Source organism: Aphis gossypii, chromosome 3 (genome assembly GCF_020184175.1).
Source record: "Aphis gossypii isolate Hap1 chromosome 3, ASM2018417v2, whole genome shotgun sequence".
Taxonomy (NCBI): domain Eukaryota; kingdom Metazoa; phylum Arthropoda; class Insecta; order Hemiptera; family Aphididae; genus Aphis; species Aphis gossypii.
Genome location: NC_065532.1, coordinates 37,875,413 through 37,892,426, shown reverse-complemented (window position 1 = coordinate 37,892,426; position 17,014 = coordinate 37,875,413). Strand labels below are relative to the sequence as shown.

General features: G+C 25.4%; 1 protein-coding gene and 1 long non-coding RNA gene across 4 annotated transcripts in view; both read right to left on the bottom strand.

Moving 5' to 3' along the window:
* Positions 1 to 3,050: 3,050 nt before the first annotated feature.
* The window catches only part of LOC114128187 (maltase 2-like), a 33,415-nt gene continuing 19,451 nt past the window's right edge, over positions 3,051 to 17,014 (bottom strand). The window contains exons 1-11 of one of the 2 annotated variants that reach the window (XM_050204464.1): positions 9,184 to 9,222; positions 7,969 to 8,171; positions 7,707 to 7,886; positions 7,459 to 7,634; positions 7,121 to 7,246; positions 6,402 to 6,646; positions 6,110 to 6,305; positions 5,708 to 5,954; positions 3,700 to 3,895; positions 3,465 to 3,608; positions 3,051 to 3,377 (exon numbers count right to left, since the gene is read on the bottom strand). In XM_050204464.1, coding sequence (XP_050060421.1) covers positions 3,179 to 3,377; positions 3,465 to 3,608; positions 3,700 to 3,895; positions 5,708 to 5,954; positions 6,110 to 6,305; positions 6,402 to 6,646; positions 7,121 to 7,246; positions 7,459 to 7,634; positions 7,707 to 7,886; positions 7,969 to 8,146 — 1,887 coding nt within the window. In that variant the 5' untranslated portion in view covers positions 8,147 to 8,171; positions 9,184 to 9,222 and the 3' untranslated portion in view covers positions 3,051 to 3,178. Of the gene's footprint in view, positions 3,378 to 3,460; positions 3,609 to 3,699; positions 3,896 to 5,707; positions 5,955 to 6,109; positions 6,306 to 6,401; positions 6,647 to 7,120; positions 7,247 to 7,458; positions 7,635 to 7,706; positions 7,887 to 7,968; positions 8,172 to 9,183; positions 9,223 to 17,014 lie in introns of those variants that run through there. The other variant, XM_050204465.1, reaches the window with a different exon arrangement.
* On the bottom strand, positions 14,634 to 16,590 carry LOC126551366 (uncharacterized). Of its 2 annotated transcripts, XR_007605260.1 has the most exons (4): positions 16,052 to 16,590; positions 15,672 to 15,912; positions 15,477 to 15,611; positions 14,634 to 14,781 (listed from the first exon to the last, which is right to left on the bottom strand). It is a non-coding gene; the product is annotated as an uncharacterized LOC126551366 (long non-coding RNA). The 2 variants fall into 2 exon arrangements; XR_007605259.1 differs by having other exon boundaries at positions 15,477 to 15,912.

Below are 17,014 nucleotides of genomic sequence, written 5' to 3'. Positions count from 1 at the left end.
CTATAATGATTTGTACTGTAAAGTTTGTTAATATTTTATTCCTGAGTAATTATAATTATAATATTATTCATTACTTATAAAACTAAGATAATACCATATAGTTTTTGATACAGTTAATTTTGAAATATAATTTAGACATTAATTGAAATGATGAGATAAAAAATGTAGGTGATCAATATAGACTTAGAAAATTAAAATTAAATTATTATTTTAAAATTGAATTTATTAACATCAAAGTAATAAAAAAAAATAGAAAAACAGTTAATCTAATTTATCTATAAAAATTACAAACTTACAGTAATAATAATTATGTATATTGAAAAATTATTTTTGTTATAAATCTATAATCTACTAAATCGACTAAATATTTTAAATACTGTTTAAGGATAGAACTTATTAAATGAATGAATTATTATAGTACCTACCTTTACTCGTAAAACTTTTAAGTATGCAATGTTACGTTAAATGGTCTTAAACGCATATACATAGTTATAATAATATAAAAATACCTAAATAAAAACTTCCCTAGTTAAATTTGAATTTAGTGAAGTAGTAATTGCTCAAATATTAAAAATAAAATAACAAGATCACAGAAATGCAACTGACCTACTGTTACAATTACCCATTTATATCAATTAAATAGTATTAATATTAAAATAATAATAAAAAAAAAACAACGTGAGATATCATATTGTTACTATTAAAACAAACACTTAATATTAATTATATTCATGAAAAATAAATTTATAATAATAGAAATTATTGTGTGATTTTATTTTATTTATATAATTATATTATCTAATTTTTTATATATTCGTTGTATTGTGCAAGAATGACATAGTTAATGCCTTATTTGGTTTTTTTTTATCGATCAAATTACATCATTTTAGAATAAATAATTATAAATATAATAAATAACTACAATTATTTTAAATAACTTTTTGGTAATATTGTTTATTTTTAGAAGATAAAAACAATCATTGTATATTCTATAGTAGGTATTAAAATAGGTATTCCTTAATTTTTCTGGATCGATGCATGTGTAAAAATATTTCTGAATTCTTTCCCACTTATTTTTTTTTATTATTAAAATTTGTTATTCCTGAGCTATCAAATAATTAATAAAAATTATAAATTACATAATTTCATGAAAAGTCGACATTTTCTGGGTAATTTTTCATTATGTATTCAATTGCACCATTGGGATATTAAGAACTTAATTGATCGTCTGGATATATGTATGACATAACTAAATAGATACATATAATCATGAATGTCTTTATTTAACAGTTTTAAATACTTTTTTCGAACATAAAAAATAATAAATCAAAATCAAAAACACTTTTCTTATTTACATAAAATAAAATAAAATATAGGCTAATAATGTTAATATACAATTATCTAATTTTATTGTTTGATTATTTATTTTTCTTTAAAGTAATACGATTTATCTGATGTATAATGTTGTAAGCATTAATATAATATAAATATATTTTTTATTATTATAGAAACCAACAACATGAGGATTTTCCGACGGAAGGAAGGTCGTATATGTATTAATCAAACCGGAATATAAAAGATCTTCTAAACTAAATGATGGAGTTATTAAATACCCATTATTAATACCGCCATAAAAATGTTTCAATATGGAGTTCGATAAGATCTGTTCTTGTCAATAATTGTTTTAAATGGTTTCAACGATTGTCATGAGTGTTTAATTTTTGAACGTTTAGGGAAATACCTTCAGAAGTATTTTTGGGCGCCCGGAAATTGGGCCACATTTTAACTACCTGTTTCGTATAAAATATTTGTTTACATTTTACTATCCGGAGTTTGGGCCACAAATCAAATCTATAATTTCAAAGTGTACCCGGAGATTGGGCCATAAAAGTATAGTATACAAATATACTATTAGTACGAATATATAACATTTATTAGGTAACTGATTATTATTTGTTGTCTAACAAATAAAAATACAATTCGTTAAATAATTAATATTTTTTTTAAAAACTTTTATACAGATTTAACTAATTTAATAGACAACAAGGTCCTTATAATTAGTCAAATGTGAAATATTTTTTATAAATAATGCCACTACTTATTTTAAAAATATAATACAAGGTCCATAAAGTTAGTTAAAAATAAATAATATGAAAAAAACATTTTCTAATCTAATATATAAAAATATATATTTTTTTTAAATAACATGATACAAATTATACATATCAAATCGTTTTTTTCCCTTCTCTATATTTTTCTGCAGTGTTAGGAATCGTATCAATTTATAAAATAAGATGTATTGTATAAATATTATTTTATATTATAAAGTTTTTATTTAAAATGTCTAATTATTTAAAATTGCCTAGTTACCGGGTCTACCTGTTATAAATATAAAATTTTAGTAGCCCAATTACCGTATACCTTTGGAAAAAAGGTGAATTGTGGCCCAATTCCCTGGCGCCCGTATTTTCAAACATAATAAAAATTTTCTTTACAAATTTCTTTAATTTCTTACAACCTTTCAACAATTCTTAAGATAATGAATGTCAATATGCTAGTTTTAGTCTAGGATTTGGTTAAGAATAGTATTTTTAATGAAATAATTGACAATTATTGATTTCAAATTTAGTTACCAATTCTATTTTTTATTTCAAGAAATATTGAAAATAATATCCTAATAATATTACAAATAAAAGTGTTTATCTGTATCATTGGAATATTAAACGATTTAAGGATTTATGGTTTAATAATAAAGTAGACATACAATGAAAGTTATAAAAAGTAGGTACATAATAAGTTTAAAATATATGTCGAAGAATTCAAGTTATAAGCCAAAACTCTATTCAAATGACTTTGACTTATCGATAAATTTAAGTTAGCGAAATTTGAATCGTCTAGACATTTATCACACACATCATATTATATTGAAATTCAAGAACCAAGGAATTTCTTCAAGTAATCGAAAAATTGACTTACAGAGGTTTGAGTTATGGAAGTTTCACTGTATAATATAATATCATAGTATCTACTCAATAAACTAAAAACTGATGTTCATTGATTAATAATCGTAAATTAGACTTTTATTAAATATTATATCATAAAAACAAAAATATAACACACTTATCAGTAAAATTGAAATTAAAATAAGATATAACTATTTATATTTATGAGACATAAATCATAAGAAATATCTTATAAATAAAAAAACACTCAATAAACTAATTAATTTGGAACTGATTTGTGTGCCCGCATTGTGAGTATCACTAGTTGTTGATGTTTCAGATTCAGATGCAATATATTTATCTGTCAATACGGCTACAGATTGTGGTCGTAGTTTTAGTGGTTTTCCAGATGAAGATACGGTTGATATTATGTCTCTAAATACAGGAAGTTAAAATCAATTAATATACAAAAAATTATTTATTATAACAACAAAAAAAGTTTAAGCTGAAAATTCTAATTACCCAGTGCTGTATCCAGAATTTTCACTTCCTAAGTATACGTAAAGTTGTTCTTGGAGGTTATTCACAGCATTGGACAATATAACGGTTTCAGTTTCACTGCCAAAATTCATTACGACTATATACGATTCATGTTCCACTAATGATCTAAAAAATAAAACAATTAAGAATAATTAATAAAAAGATAATAAACAACATAAGGCTTATAAAATTATTGATTTATTTAAATTTTAATTACCGCTTTAAAATATAAATTGAATTCGTAATATTGTACGTTTGAAGATCACCATTTTTTAATGTGTCGGTTCTACGAAGTTGAGACATTTTTTTATAAAAGTTATAGTTGCTAGTTGGTATTTTTTTCTGTTCTTCGACATTTACTTTATAATAATTTGGATTTATTGGTAACCAAGCTTTTTTTTCTTCCGTAAATCCTTAAAAAAACATTAAATACAAAGTTAATTAAATTATACAATAAAAATAAATCTTCAAACTTATTTGTTAAGTTAAATATAAGTTTTTCAATGGTTATGTTATTTTAAAGGGTGCTGTTTGAGTAGGACCTTTATACATTTTGAAACGAATACATTTAATTAAACTATCACTTTTATTTAAATATATAATATCTAAACCACATTATCAAACTACTTATTTTAAATAAATTAGGTGTTATCATCAATGATAGATTGTTGATGATTTAATAGTAATATTATAATCTATAACATACAGTATAACTATGACTTAACCCGGGGAAAAATGAACAAAATAAATATAAAATATGGTGTAATATTAAGGTGCACCAGTTTATTAGGTTTTAACAGTGTTGATTTGGCCCACCCAGCTACCCGGTGATTGCCAGGGGCACCTGGACATTTTTATATGTTAGGGTAGGGTGACCATACGTCCTATTTTAAACAGGGTTGTCCCGTTTTTCGTATTATTTATAATACATATATTATGTAATTATTGTATATTGTTTCATGTTTTGACAATAAATATACCTATATTTTACTCATTGCAAAAAAGTGTCCTGTTTTTATTTTTTCGAAATAAGGTCACTTTATATTAGGGGCTCATACCTAAATGGAAAAAATATTAAGTTTACTCCTGATTCCGGACTCACGAATCCGGACTTGGATTTCAATCGAATCAATTTGTTAACATAGAACCATTGATTATAAATACTAGTATTTAATATATTATTTATTTACTAGGTATATCATAAAATTAATAAAAAGTATTCAAAATATTATTTTAAATTTGTATATTTTATCTAATTATTCAATGATACAAATTTTAATTTTATATTATATGTACATGGAAAATGTAATTAGTAATTACCTTTATGTTATATGTTTATAAATACTATAATTATAAAAAACCTTTTTTTTGTTTTTTGTAAAATTGTTAAGTAATTGTAAATTACTGTGCAGGGGGCCCAACCATATTATATCAGTCCGACACTGGGTTTTAATGTATCTTAGTTTAAAGGGGAATTGGCGTCGGTGTACCTTGCTTTGTAAATTAACTCAAACACAATATGAATATAGAATTTGATTTATTTCTTAAACTTAACAGATATATCTAAAAGTCATCACTGAAATTATCGACAAAACAAGTTTTGTATCTTTTGACTTTTTAGTATAGGAATAAAATCTATAAACATACATTAATTTATACATGAATAATATATTTAGATTACATAAAAGTTTCTTTAATTTCTTTAATCCATGTCAAAAATATTATAATTTATTTATTAAATTTTTGTGAGCCAAAATATTAATATTACCGGTGTGAAAATAATAATAGTATACAATTTGATCTAAATTGGTATTTGATTCTGTAGTTTTCAAGTTTATAAGCTTTTAAATATAAAAGTGCATTCAAGGTACTTACAATCTTGAATGGTTGAAAAACACAATTTTCCATAACATTGTGTGAAGCATGAAATAGCAAATTTACATACGACCGTTAGAATATATTATTCTGTTTGCTTCACTATTACGTAGGTAACTTATAGTTTTTATATTTTGTTAATATTGTAACAGTTTATATTTACGTGCAACACATGTTGCGTTTAATAACATATTATTATTATACATAAACATTATGATCCTTAACATTTCATTTGAATCTATCGATTAGATTAGTTTTATATTTATTATCTAATTTAATATAAGATTTTAGAAAGATGAATTTGTTTCAAATAAATCATCGATAGTCTTGCGTAAAATAATATGTTGTACCTGCGTTTATTGAACTATCCCATTGCATTGGACACCTTTCATAATCCCTGGATTCGTCCGGTTTCCCATCTCCCGCATTATTAGGATCTTGTTTTTGATCTGGTCTTACATACGTATCATCCATGCCAATTTCACTACCATAGTATGTAACCTCTATACCAGGAAGTGATAATTTTAAAGCTGTAAAAAGTGGAACCATTTCAGCTCCAAATTTTGTTGGTATTCTTGGATTGTCATGATTTTCTATCTTAAAAAAAAAAAAAACATAATGATTTAAAATTATACGTCATAGTCATTGAATAATATTCATTATTTGTATGACAGTTATTAGTTAATATATATTACGATTTAATAAATTTTGTATATTATAAACTAAACAGTAATATATTTTAAAACACTTACCACCCAGTTGGCCACCTGGTTTTCAGGCAAGTTACTTAGCCATTCTTCAATCCCATTTTCTATTGATTCAACTATATTGTTTTTATCGGTTCTTAATAATCTGAAGTTAAATGGTACATGAGCACCAGGTGTGGTTGGAGTTCCATAATACTGCTTTAATAAATCCATTGTTGCATACGATTCTATGGTTAATAATCTGTTAAATAGTAAAAATAATTAATACAATTTTGAATCATTATAAAGTAAAGAGAAGAGTTCAATTTTAAGTTAACATTCGTATAAAATTATTTACCCGGAAATTGGCAAGTTATTACTTCTTGAATAATTATCCATGTATTCTCTCCACTCCTTAATAATTTCAATGCTTTCAGGCTGATCGGTTGTATAGATATGTTTAAGGAGTTCGTATCGTGTTAAACAAGCTTCGCCTTCCGTTATACAAGGTTCATCATGGAATGAATCGCTTTCATATACATGTCTAACAGCATCAAATCGGAATCCAACAATGCCTTTATCCATCCAAAATCCAATTATATCCTTGAATAAAAATATTCAATACATTTATAAATTATAATGATAATCACACAGTTAGTTATATAGGAAAAATTTACTGTTTTGAATTTACGATCGCATAAGTTGGTATACTTAACGTTTTATATTTTAAGTCCTATTATTTAGTTTCTTTTCGGTATATTGTACCTATTAAATAGATCTTAAATAGGTATGGTATTTTTTCGTTGGTTACCTTGATATTTTAATATTAAAGCGAGTTTTAAATGTATATTAGATAAAATATTAAAAATAAATACCTACTTCAAAATCTAAATATTGAATAAGATTGACAACATCACCAATATAATATGTATTGGTGATCTGTTTTAAAAAATTAAGTATGTCATTATTGCTTCCCATTAATCATTATTTATTTTTATTTAATTTATTATGCACGTGTATAACACACAAAAATTAATGCGTAAGTCATGTATTCTTAATTATATTTTATTTACTTACCAACAGTTCTTTGTGAATTTCAGGGTTTCTAATATTATAATCCGGCTGTTTTGAATTGAATTGGTGATAATAAAATTGCTTTCGTTCATCATTCCAAGTCCATCCAGTACCTCCAAATACACTTAACTGTGTAAAAATTTTTTTTGTTCAACACTAATTACTTTTATTTTTAATAATTTATAAATTATTTTAAATAACAGTTAAATCTATTTTACATAATTGGGTTAGTAAACTAGTTTTTATGGTTTTGTATTACAGTTTTAGTCTTAATAAATATTTAATACAATGTTTTAAGATACGATAAAACTACTAAAATTAAAAAAAATAAATGCATTTACCCAATTATTTGGTGGCTTTGGTGTTACGGAAGAATTTGCCATTACTTCTTTTTGGTTGGAAGCGTCACGCCACACGTAATAATCTGCGTATTTTCCTTCTTTTTTAATTGATTTTTGAAACCATTCGCATTTATAACTCGAATGGTTAGGTATTAAGTCTGTTATTAATTTAAGATCTGAAAACAATATATTTACAGTTATTTATTGAATGAATTATACCGTTTTTCTAACTAATATATGGCAATTACTTCTTTTCTTCATTTCTTTAACTAATTCTTCTAAATCATCCATTGTGCCAAATATCGGATCTATCATTCTATAGTCTTCTACATCATATCCCATATCATCCATAGGTGATTTAAAAAGTGGACCAATCCATAATGTTTCAATGCCAAGATCAACAAAATGATCAAGTTTCTGGATAATACCTGAAAACGTATAAAATCAAAAAAAACTTGATTCCATTTTTTTCTTCTTTAGTTTTATGATTAATGATTCATATATACATACCTCTTAAATCACCAATACCATCTTTATTACTGTCTTTAAACGATCTTGGATATATCTGATACAAAATTGTGTTCGACCACCAATCATTCGTTTTATTATTACCTCGATAATATACACCATCCACTGTGACGCATGTATATGTTATCGCCAAAAACAAGAACACATCGAATGACCTCATATTGTTTTAAAATATAATAAATAGCCTAAAATAATAAATATTATTTTATTATTAGGGCTGAGATTTTAATGCCCTAAAAAATCTCAAAAAATGCATTTATATTTATTATGGCTTAATAAAAAAATTTAAAAAAAATTGTATAATTAATTTTTTGTTTTTGTACGTTGTTACTTGTTTGTTTTGTTGTATTTCTGTTTTCTTAATTATTCATTATAAATAATAATTGAAAAAAAATTATTTAATATTTTAACTTGTTTTTGCTAGTACATATTAGCCAATAGGTATATAACGACGATAATTTAAGCAGAAAGTAATAGCTATGATAAAATTGTTATCGACGATAATTGATTGGCGTGCCGTATATTATTTATAAACCATACCGTGGCAGTTTGCCGAAAATATCTTATTAATCGCAACAATTTTCGTTTATTTTATGAACAAATTGTGAAAAATGCTCTAAAAACTAAAAAAAGGCCCTAAAGTCTTCAAAAAATGCAAAAAATAAAGTTACTTTAAATTAATCAGCATCGCCCAAAATCCATTTTATACTTACGGAATAACGATTTGAAACACTAGAAAAAAAGATGCATTTGCATCAAAATCTTAGCCCTAATTATTATATTGATTGTCACAAAAAATATTGACTTTTAATGTAAAAAACACTAGTGTGTCTGTAACGAATATTGTACATTAAAAATGTTTGTGTAAATATGTATTAAATTAATTTATTAATTTATTTTTTTATTTAATATATTTAATTAATTTTGTGGTTTTTACTAACATTGAGATTAATTTATGTTAAGAATATTTGTAATTTAAACAACACAATCAATACCTTAAACTTCCTTATATACACTAAAATATTTTAGCTATGATATCATGTTATATTAAATTATAAAATTATAATTAATACATATTAAATTTTAATTTTACAAAAATCAAAAGACAATTCAATAATTAATCAAATAAGTGCAATTATAGTGGTGAAATATAATAGGATATTAATAGATGTTTAAGAAAAAACTATTTGAACTTACTGTTGAGGTGTGCGTAAAGCAGCGATTTTCCAATAACTGTACTGCCCTAAAAAATATTTTCTATTTATATTAATTAATGGCGTGTGTTTGATAAAAAAAATAACCAAATATGAAATAATCATAAAAACTTAATCATTTTATAATGATTAGAGCAATAAATCAATATACCTTTACATTATCATCAGTGGTGTTTTGATAACAAATATTATATAATGTGTGTTTGATCAAAAAAAAAAAAAAAAAACACGTGTTAAAAAATCATAAAAACCTAATTACTTATTAGTAAATAAAGCAAAAAATACTTAAAAAGGTATATTATAATAACAAGAACATTATATTATAAACAGTTGTCTGAATTATATTTTTATATTTAGATTGCACATAATATGATAATACTATAATTCTAGTATTTTAATTACGTTTTATCTAATATCTTCGGCCTAAAAAAAAAATGCCTTCTTAATAATAACCTTGTTTAACGAAAGGCGAAGCTTGTTTAAAATTCTTTCCAACACGGTGGGATACACGTAATCCCATTAAAAAAATAACCAGTGGGACAAATAGTATACCACCTATAATTTATTTTTTTTCTAATTTTTAGTCGTCTGTTCGGTTAATTTAAGATATTTAATATGTTTCTCATTATATATAGCTAATGCATATAAATTCTTAGAAGCTAGCATTATTAAATATAATTAAATTGATTTTTTCAAGTTATTATTTTTAAAACCTAATGTTCAGTTTTCTCCTTATTGAATCGGTCGATTTATTTGATTATTATTTCATTGAATTCCAAATATAATATAGTTTATTTTAATTTTGGTTTTAATTAGCTATTCTAAGTATATGGCCTAATATTTGTGTAAAATTGAGCATCCATTATATGTCTCACTGTGCAATAACATGTTACATGACTACGTAGTGCGTGAATATTCGTAGTAGACACCGACGGTGGTACGGTATACGCGCGTACTCTATCTATTCGTTTATTGTTTATAATTCTTTTATGATTTGAAAATGATCAAACAAATGAAGAACTTGTAGTACCTATACTGACATAACATACAGCAAGTGAAGTACTATTTTGATACAAACTCGAATTTTCAATAATAGTTTAAATTTGTACCAAGAGTTTCGGGTTGTTCTGTTTTAACTCGTTGTACCTATCATTAGTTTTAATTTTTTATAATATTTATACGCATACAGATATTTAAGAGAACTGTCAAATTAAAGTTAAATAAATAATTAATTCGTATAAAATGTTTGAAAGGAATAGTTAATGTATGTAGGAAGTCAAGGCGCTCATAAAAAATATTTTAGGGGGGTCAAAATAAAAAAATTCTCAAATGTAAGGTAATAAAGATAATAATAATATTATGGTAATATTTATTGAGCTACAAGTTTTAAATATTTTTTGTCCGGGGGGGGGGGGCAAGTGTCCCATCTTGTCCCTTCCAATGGGCGCCCATGTAAGTAGTGTCGGCTTAGCATATAAAGGGCCTGGGTACTTTCCTCTGGAGCCTCATTTTTATTTTCTTCATTTACTATGAACAAGGTTGTTTATAGGGTAGTGAATTAGTGTATATTTTTCTCCCCTTGTCATGATTCTAAACTAAAAAACAACTCAGAGCCTCGGCCACGTTCATTTTCCCAGAGCCCTAGCCGGGCCGACACTGTATGTAGGTATCTAAAATATATAACCCGTTTATTGCATGGTGGGATATACGCTGTCCCGCCTTTGGTAACTTCCTAAGTTTTTAATTTTTTTTTGTTTTTTTTTTTCTAAAATCTATATTTGGATACATTTCTAAACACAAAACAGTAACGAACAAAAAAATTATAAAAATGTATATGCTTGTGCAACAGGGGTGTAGAAAATACTCAAAACCTCGTGTATGAAAAAGTTAACACGATACGAACTCTTTAAACATATCCATACAACAGATCAACTAGAAAGCAGATACGTTACACTGGCATCACTAAGTTAGAATTTTCCACAAAAAATGTCATCATTAGTTAGTAACCAATTCGTAAACATTCGTAACCACAAATTCGGAATTCGTAACTTCATTTTCCACAAGGAAAAGGTTCGATTTTTCTTCGGAGGTGCTGTGGTAACGTTACATCAACACCCCAATTAAAGAACAATACATGTTTTTAAATTATAATCAATGTAATATATCACGCCGTTATGCCATTGAAAATCTAGTAAGAATGAATTTAAAATTAAAATAAGCTTTTGGAAAACCATAGATTCATATAATTAGCAAAGAGAACATATTATTTCTAGTCACATTATGTACTGTTACAAATATGGTGTAACGTTACTGCAGCACCGCCAAATCGAATTTTCCCGTATAGAAAATGAAGTTACGAATTCCAAATTTGTGGTTACGAATTATTTACTAAATTTTACACTGGCACCCCATTAACCATTTGCATAAAATTCAAGAGATAAATATCCATATACCTAATAATATACTTAGAGATAATAGTATGATTTTTGGTTCGAAAATAAAAGTTTTCCCTATGCTTAAAAAATATTTGAGTAAATTAGTCATTGGTAAAATAAATTTTCAGTTCTGAAAAATGATTAGGATAATTAAATTTAAAATTCTATGATGTACAATACATGATGATCAATACATGATATATCTAAAATAATACAAAATAATTCAAATTATAAAACTAATGTCCATAAGAGTAAGTATTTGAATATTGGAAGTTGATGTTTACGTAACGGTTATTAAACCCTGGCCCAATTTCAAGAATAAAAAGTAAAATTTTTTGAAACCGGGTAGAATAACTAGTGAAACATGATGCATTCCCGGAAGAAAAACGAATTTCCCCGTGAGAAAATGAAGTTACGAATTCCGAATTTGTGGTTTCCAATGGTTACGAATGTTTACAAATTAATTACTAACTAATGATGACATTTTTTATGGAAAATTCTGACTTTGGGGTGCCAGTGTAATGCATCTCCAGAAAGCATTGAATTTATTAAAGAGTGGAGATAATAGGCACATGGATAATTATTCGAGAAGTAACATCTTGCCAATTTCTGGGTAAATAATATATGAATATAAACTTAAAATTGGACTCTTCCCTTTACTTTATAATGATTCAAAATTGTATAAATTAATTTTACTATTTAACAGATTATTAACCATAACATCTTATGCAACAATAGATTTATTAGGTAAAGCAATATTATGGAACTTCAACCAAACCTGGTGCTCATGTATCATTTAACTTCAGATTATTAAGAACCGATAGAAACAGCATAGTAGAATCAATAGAAAATGGGATTGAAGAATGGCTAGATAATTTGCCTGAAAACCAGGTGATAAACTGGGTGGTTAGCGTTTTAAAACATATTATTTTTTAGAAAATATTTAATGTTATATTTAGTATATACTATATACTATACAAACACAATTCAATCGTAATATATAATAATTATGGATGTGAATTTAATGTATTAAAAAACCTTAAAAAATGCATTTAAAATGTAAAAAAATTAATAAAAAAAGGCGGCAAGTGGGAACCGCTCTACTGTATATTAGGAGTTGGGGTGGACCTCGGACTAGGGTAGGTTAAATTTGAATGCAATGATAGGTATCATTGTATACGAAAAACGATTCTGAACGGAGATGATTTGTCAGTCTAGAATATTTAACGTTAGATATAAATATAAACAAGTTTATGCATTTTGAACTACAAAATAATTTGCAAATATTCATGATTTTGACGAGTTTTTGTCAAAATTTGAACTTCAAATGCTAATAAAAAAAAAATGTGCCTATGTATTCTTATAATTTTTTTATCGCTATAAGAATAACTTATGAGGAATTTTGTATTAATTTTTCAAATATTTTGACTCGGCAAAAAACATTTTATCGACACTTCAAAAAATAATTCTTAGGAGAATTGAAAATTTCATTTGTCTATAAATAGCTCAAAAAAAGTCAAAATATTTTGAAAATGAAATCACGTAAAGAAAATGACAATCTAAATAACTGGTAAAATTTTTAAGTATTTACGATTTATACTATTTGAATAACAACAAATATCAAAAATCGTTTGAGGCTAAACTGTTTTTAACGCGGTTTTATAAAAATTTAAATTTCAAACACTGATAAAAATTTTTTGTCTGAATCCGGTAGAGTTTTTTTTACAGATATTTGAAGAAAAATTTATGGAGAAACTTATACCATATTTTCAAAACTTAGTTATAAAAGAAAAAATTTTTACGATTTTCCAACCACAAAATTACTTGCAAATTTTCGCAATTTTGACATATTTCGTATAAATTCGAACTTTATACTCACACTTATTAAAAAAAATTGTGACTAACAATTTCGGATTTTTTTTTATCACTTTAAGAACAACTTACAAGAAATCTTGTATTACATTTTCAAGATTTTCTGGTCAGCCAAAAAATTTTTATCGTTATTTAAAAAAAAATACTTAGAAAAATTGAAAATTTCAATTGTCTATAAATAGTTCAAAAAAAGTCGAAATTCTTTGAAAATTTAACTGTGTATGGAGAACGCTAATATAAACTTTTAGTGAACATTTCAAGTATTTACATTGATTAGTTTTTGAGTTATAGCAAAATAAAAAATTCGATTTTGACGAAAACTGGTTTTGCGTAAAAAATCCCGTTTTTCCTTCATTTTTTTAGGGTTTTTCCCGATTCATTTAAAAAATATTGAAAATTTTTAACTTTTGACCCCTCAAAGTACCAATTAGATTCAATTTCCTTTTCAAATAGGGGCTGAGGTCAAAAATCAAAGCATTTTTACTGCTCCAAATGTTGTCGACAGACACAAAAAAAAAAACACACATCATTGTAAAATCAATACATTCATCACTCCGTTCAGAATCTAAAATACACTTTAATTAGTTTAATTGCCTAATATGACAAAAATTGTAGTATCTTTGTCGACTTACGGTAGTTCTGAGTAACACAGCACAAATAAATGTATATTAAATAATACGATTTGTTTATTTTTAATATGACCCGTCGGTACTATGGATATTAAAGAATGAATAGGCCATTTCTATATTAATTGTATAGAGGGAAGTGCTTAGATAATAAAAAATCTAAGATATTTTTAATATCTATGGTCGGTACGCATAGACGCACAGTACCTCTTTAGCTATAAGAAAAAAATAATAGTATGGTCAAAATTTAGAAATATTACTAAGTAAATAGAAGTAACAATGTACACGAATATTCTTGGAATAAAACATGCCAACATCAGACTGTTTTAACATTTTATTATTAATCAATAACAATAAACCAATTTATATAAATGAAAAATATTATGCAGTACATTTTACTAAATTATTAGAATATTGCAACATTGGAGACACTCCAGTTAGCTTAGAAATAACTATTAATACATTAATACATTTACAATGTGATTTTATTACATCGCAAATCGTATATATAAATACATTGATAACGTCTTATCACTATTAATACTATTGGTTTTAAATCTTGAGTAATTTAGCTGAATATTTCGTAATGTTCTTTGATTGTTGATTATTTTGAGTAGAGTATAAGTACGTTTCAAGTGTTAAAACAACCTTAAAATTATGAAAATTTACAATTCAAATAATATCTTTTACAATAGATATACTTATATTACAAATATTACAATTATAACTTATATAAAAAAAAAAAAAACTGTTATAGATAGATTTATAAAATACGTTTTGCAAGTATAAAAACATAAAGAAAACTACTTATTTCAAGGTTCGTCAGCCTGGCACCCCAAATTCAAAATTTCACTCAGGTCACACTAAAAAATGTGTAACTAATTCGTAATAATTTGTAACCTCAAAATCAGAATTTGTAACCTAAGTCTTAATTCCGAATTATTTTTGTTTTCTATAAGGAATTCTGGGCTGGCACCCTGAATTATAAATTTTTACTTTAAAGCAAACTTGAAAGTCAGTCGGTAACTAGTTTGTACTACATTGAGCTATTGATGTAGTGGTTCCTTATACATATCATTAATCAGAGGATCTATGAACATGCTTTATATAACAAAATAAAATATTAACTTAAAATTGTAGTGTCTTCGTATACAAAATTACTAACATTATATAACATTATATAAATAACAACTAGAATTTAACACATTTTGAATACAAATAATAAATAATTATACTCTTAAATTCATGATATCGTCCAAATAACACTTTTCCTATATGATATAATATAAAATAGATATTTCTTTCGATAAACTACTTAAATAATTATAAATGTATGTACTTACAACCAACTAACATCATTATCTCTTTTTTTGGCCAGTGACTCTGAAGTTATGTGATTGACGTTTTTACAGTGTTGTGAGTTGTCAAATTTTAGGTCCATATAACTGCCGTTTGTAAAACGATATTGAATTTTCTAACTGAGGAGTGAGAAGGCATCGCTGAATTATAATATTAAAACGTACTGCTAACTTGCTAACATTTGTGGCTTAGTCCTTTTAGCACGCACACCAAAATTGTATTCCCCTTTCATGCATACTGGTATAAGTAATGCTTAAAGTGGGAACAAAATTCCAGGGGGGACTATAAATGTCTCCATATAGTTTTCAATGTTCTATTTATCATTTTATATAATATTATGTCTAATGCACATAGATATAGTATAGTATGTAATGTGCAAACAGTGATAGTGAAACATACTTATCCCATTTTTATTCTTGACTGATGTTCAAATTTTGAATTTATTTCATGAAAAAATTAAATCACAAATAATACTGCATTTATATACCTATTAATAGCTAATGCTCTTTACAAATTTAATTAGATATAAAGAGTTCTGAAATAAATAAGTGGTATTCACCCAATTATTTGATGGTATTGGTTTTATTATGGTGAAATTTTTCATTACTTCACTTTGGTTGGAAGCGTTACGCCATATGTAAAATATGCGTATTTTCCTTTTCGTTTAATTGATTTTTGAAACCATATATATATTTATATCTCGAATGGTTCGGTGTTTCCGAATTGCTGACGAAATGACAAAAAACATGTGAGTTGCAGACACAAGTATAAGATACTAATTGCGGACAAATGTCCAATGTATATCTATAACAAATAATTAATAAAAAATAGAAAAAACATAATATCATGAAAATTGTTCATTTTATGGGTAATTTTTTATTATGTATTCAATCGCGCCATTGGGGCATTTCGAATGTAAATCTGTTTATTTAACAGTTGTAAATACTTTTTTCGAATATAAAATAAAATACAAAAATACAACAAAATGAACAACACTTCTTATTTACATAAAATAAAAGAAGATATAACTAGGCTAATAATGTTATTATACAATTATATAATTTTATTGTTTGTCTATTTGTTTTTTTTTTAAAGTAATACGATTGATCTGCTATATGATGTTATAAATATTAATATACCTAATATAAAAATATTTTATTATTATTGAAACCAGCAGCATGATTATTTTACGACGGATGTATGGTCTTGTATATTAATCAAACCTGAATATAAAAGATCTTCTAAACTAAATGATGGAGTAATTAAATACCCATTATTAATACCGCCATAAAAATATTTCAAAATGGAGTTCGATAAGATCTGTTCTTGTTGATAATTGTTTTAAAATGGTTTTAACGATTGTCGTGAGTAGTGTTTAATTTTTTAACGCTTAGGAAAATACCCTCAGAAGTATTTTCAAACATAATAAAAAAATTCTTACAACCGTTTAACATTTTTTAAGGAAATGAATGTCAACATGCTAGTTTTAGTCTAAGCTTTAGTTAAGAATAATATTTTTAAC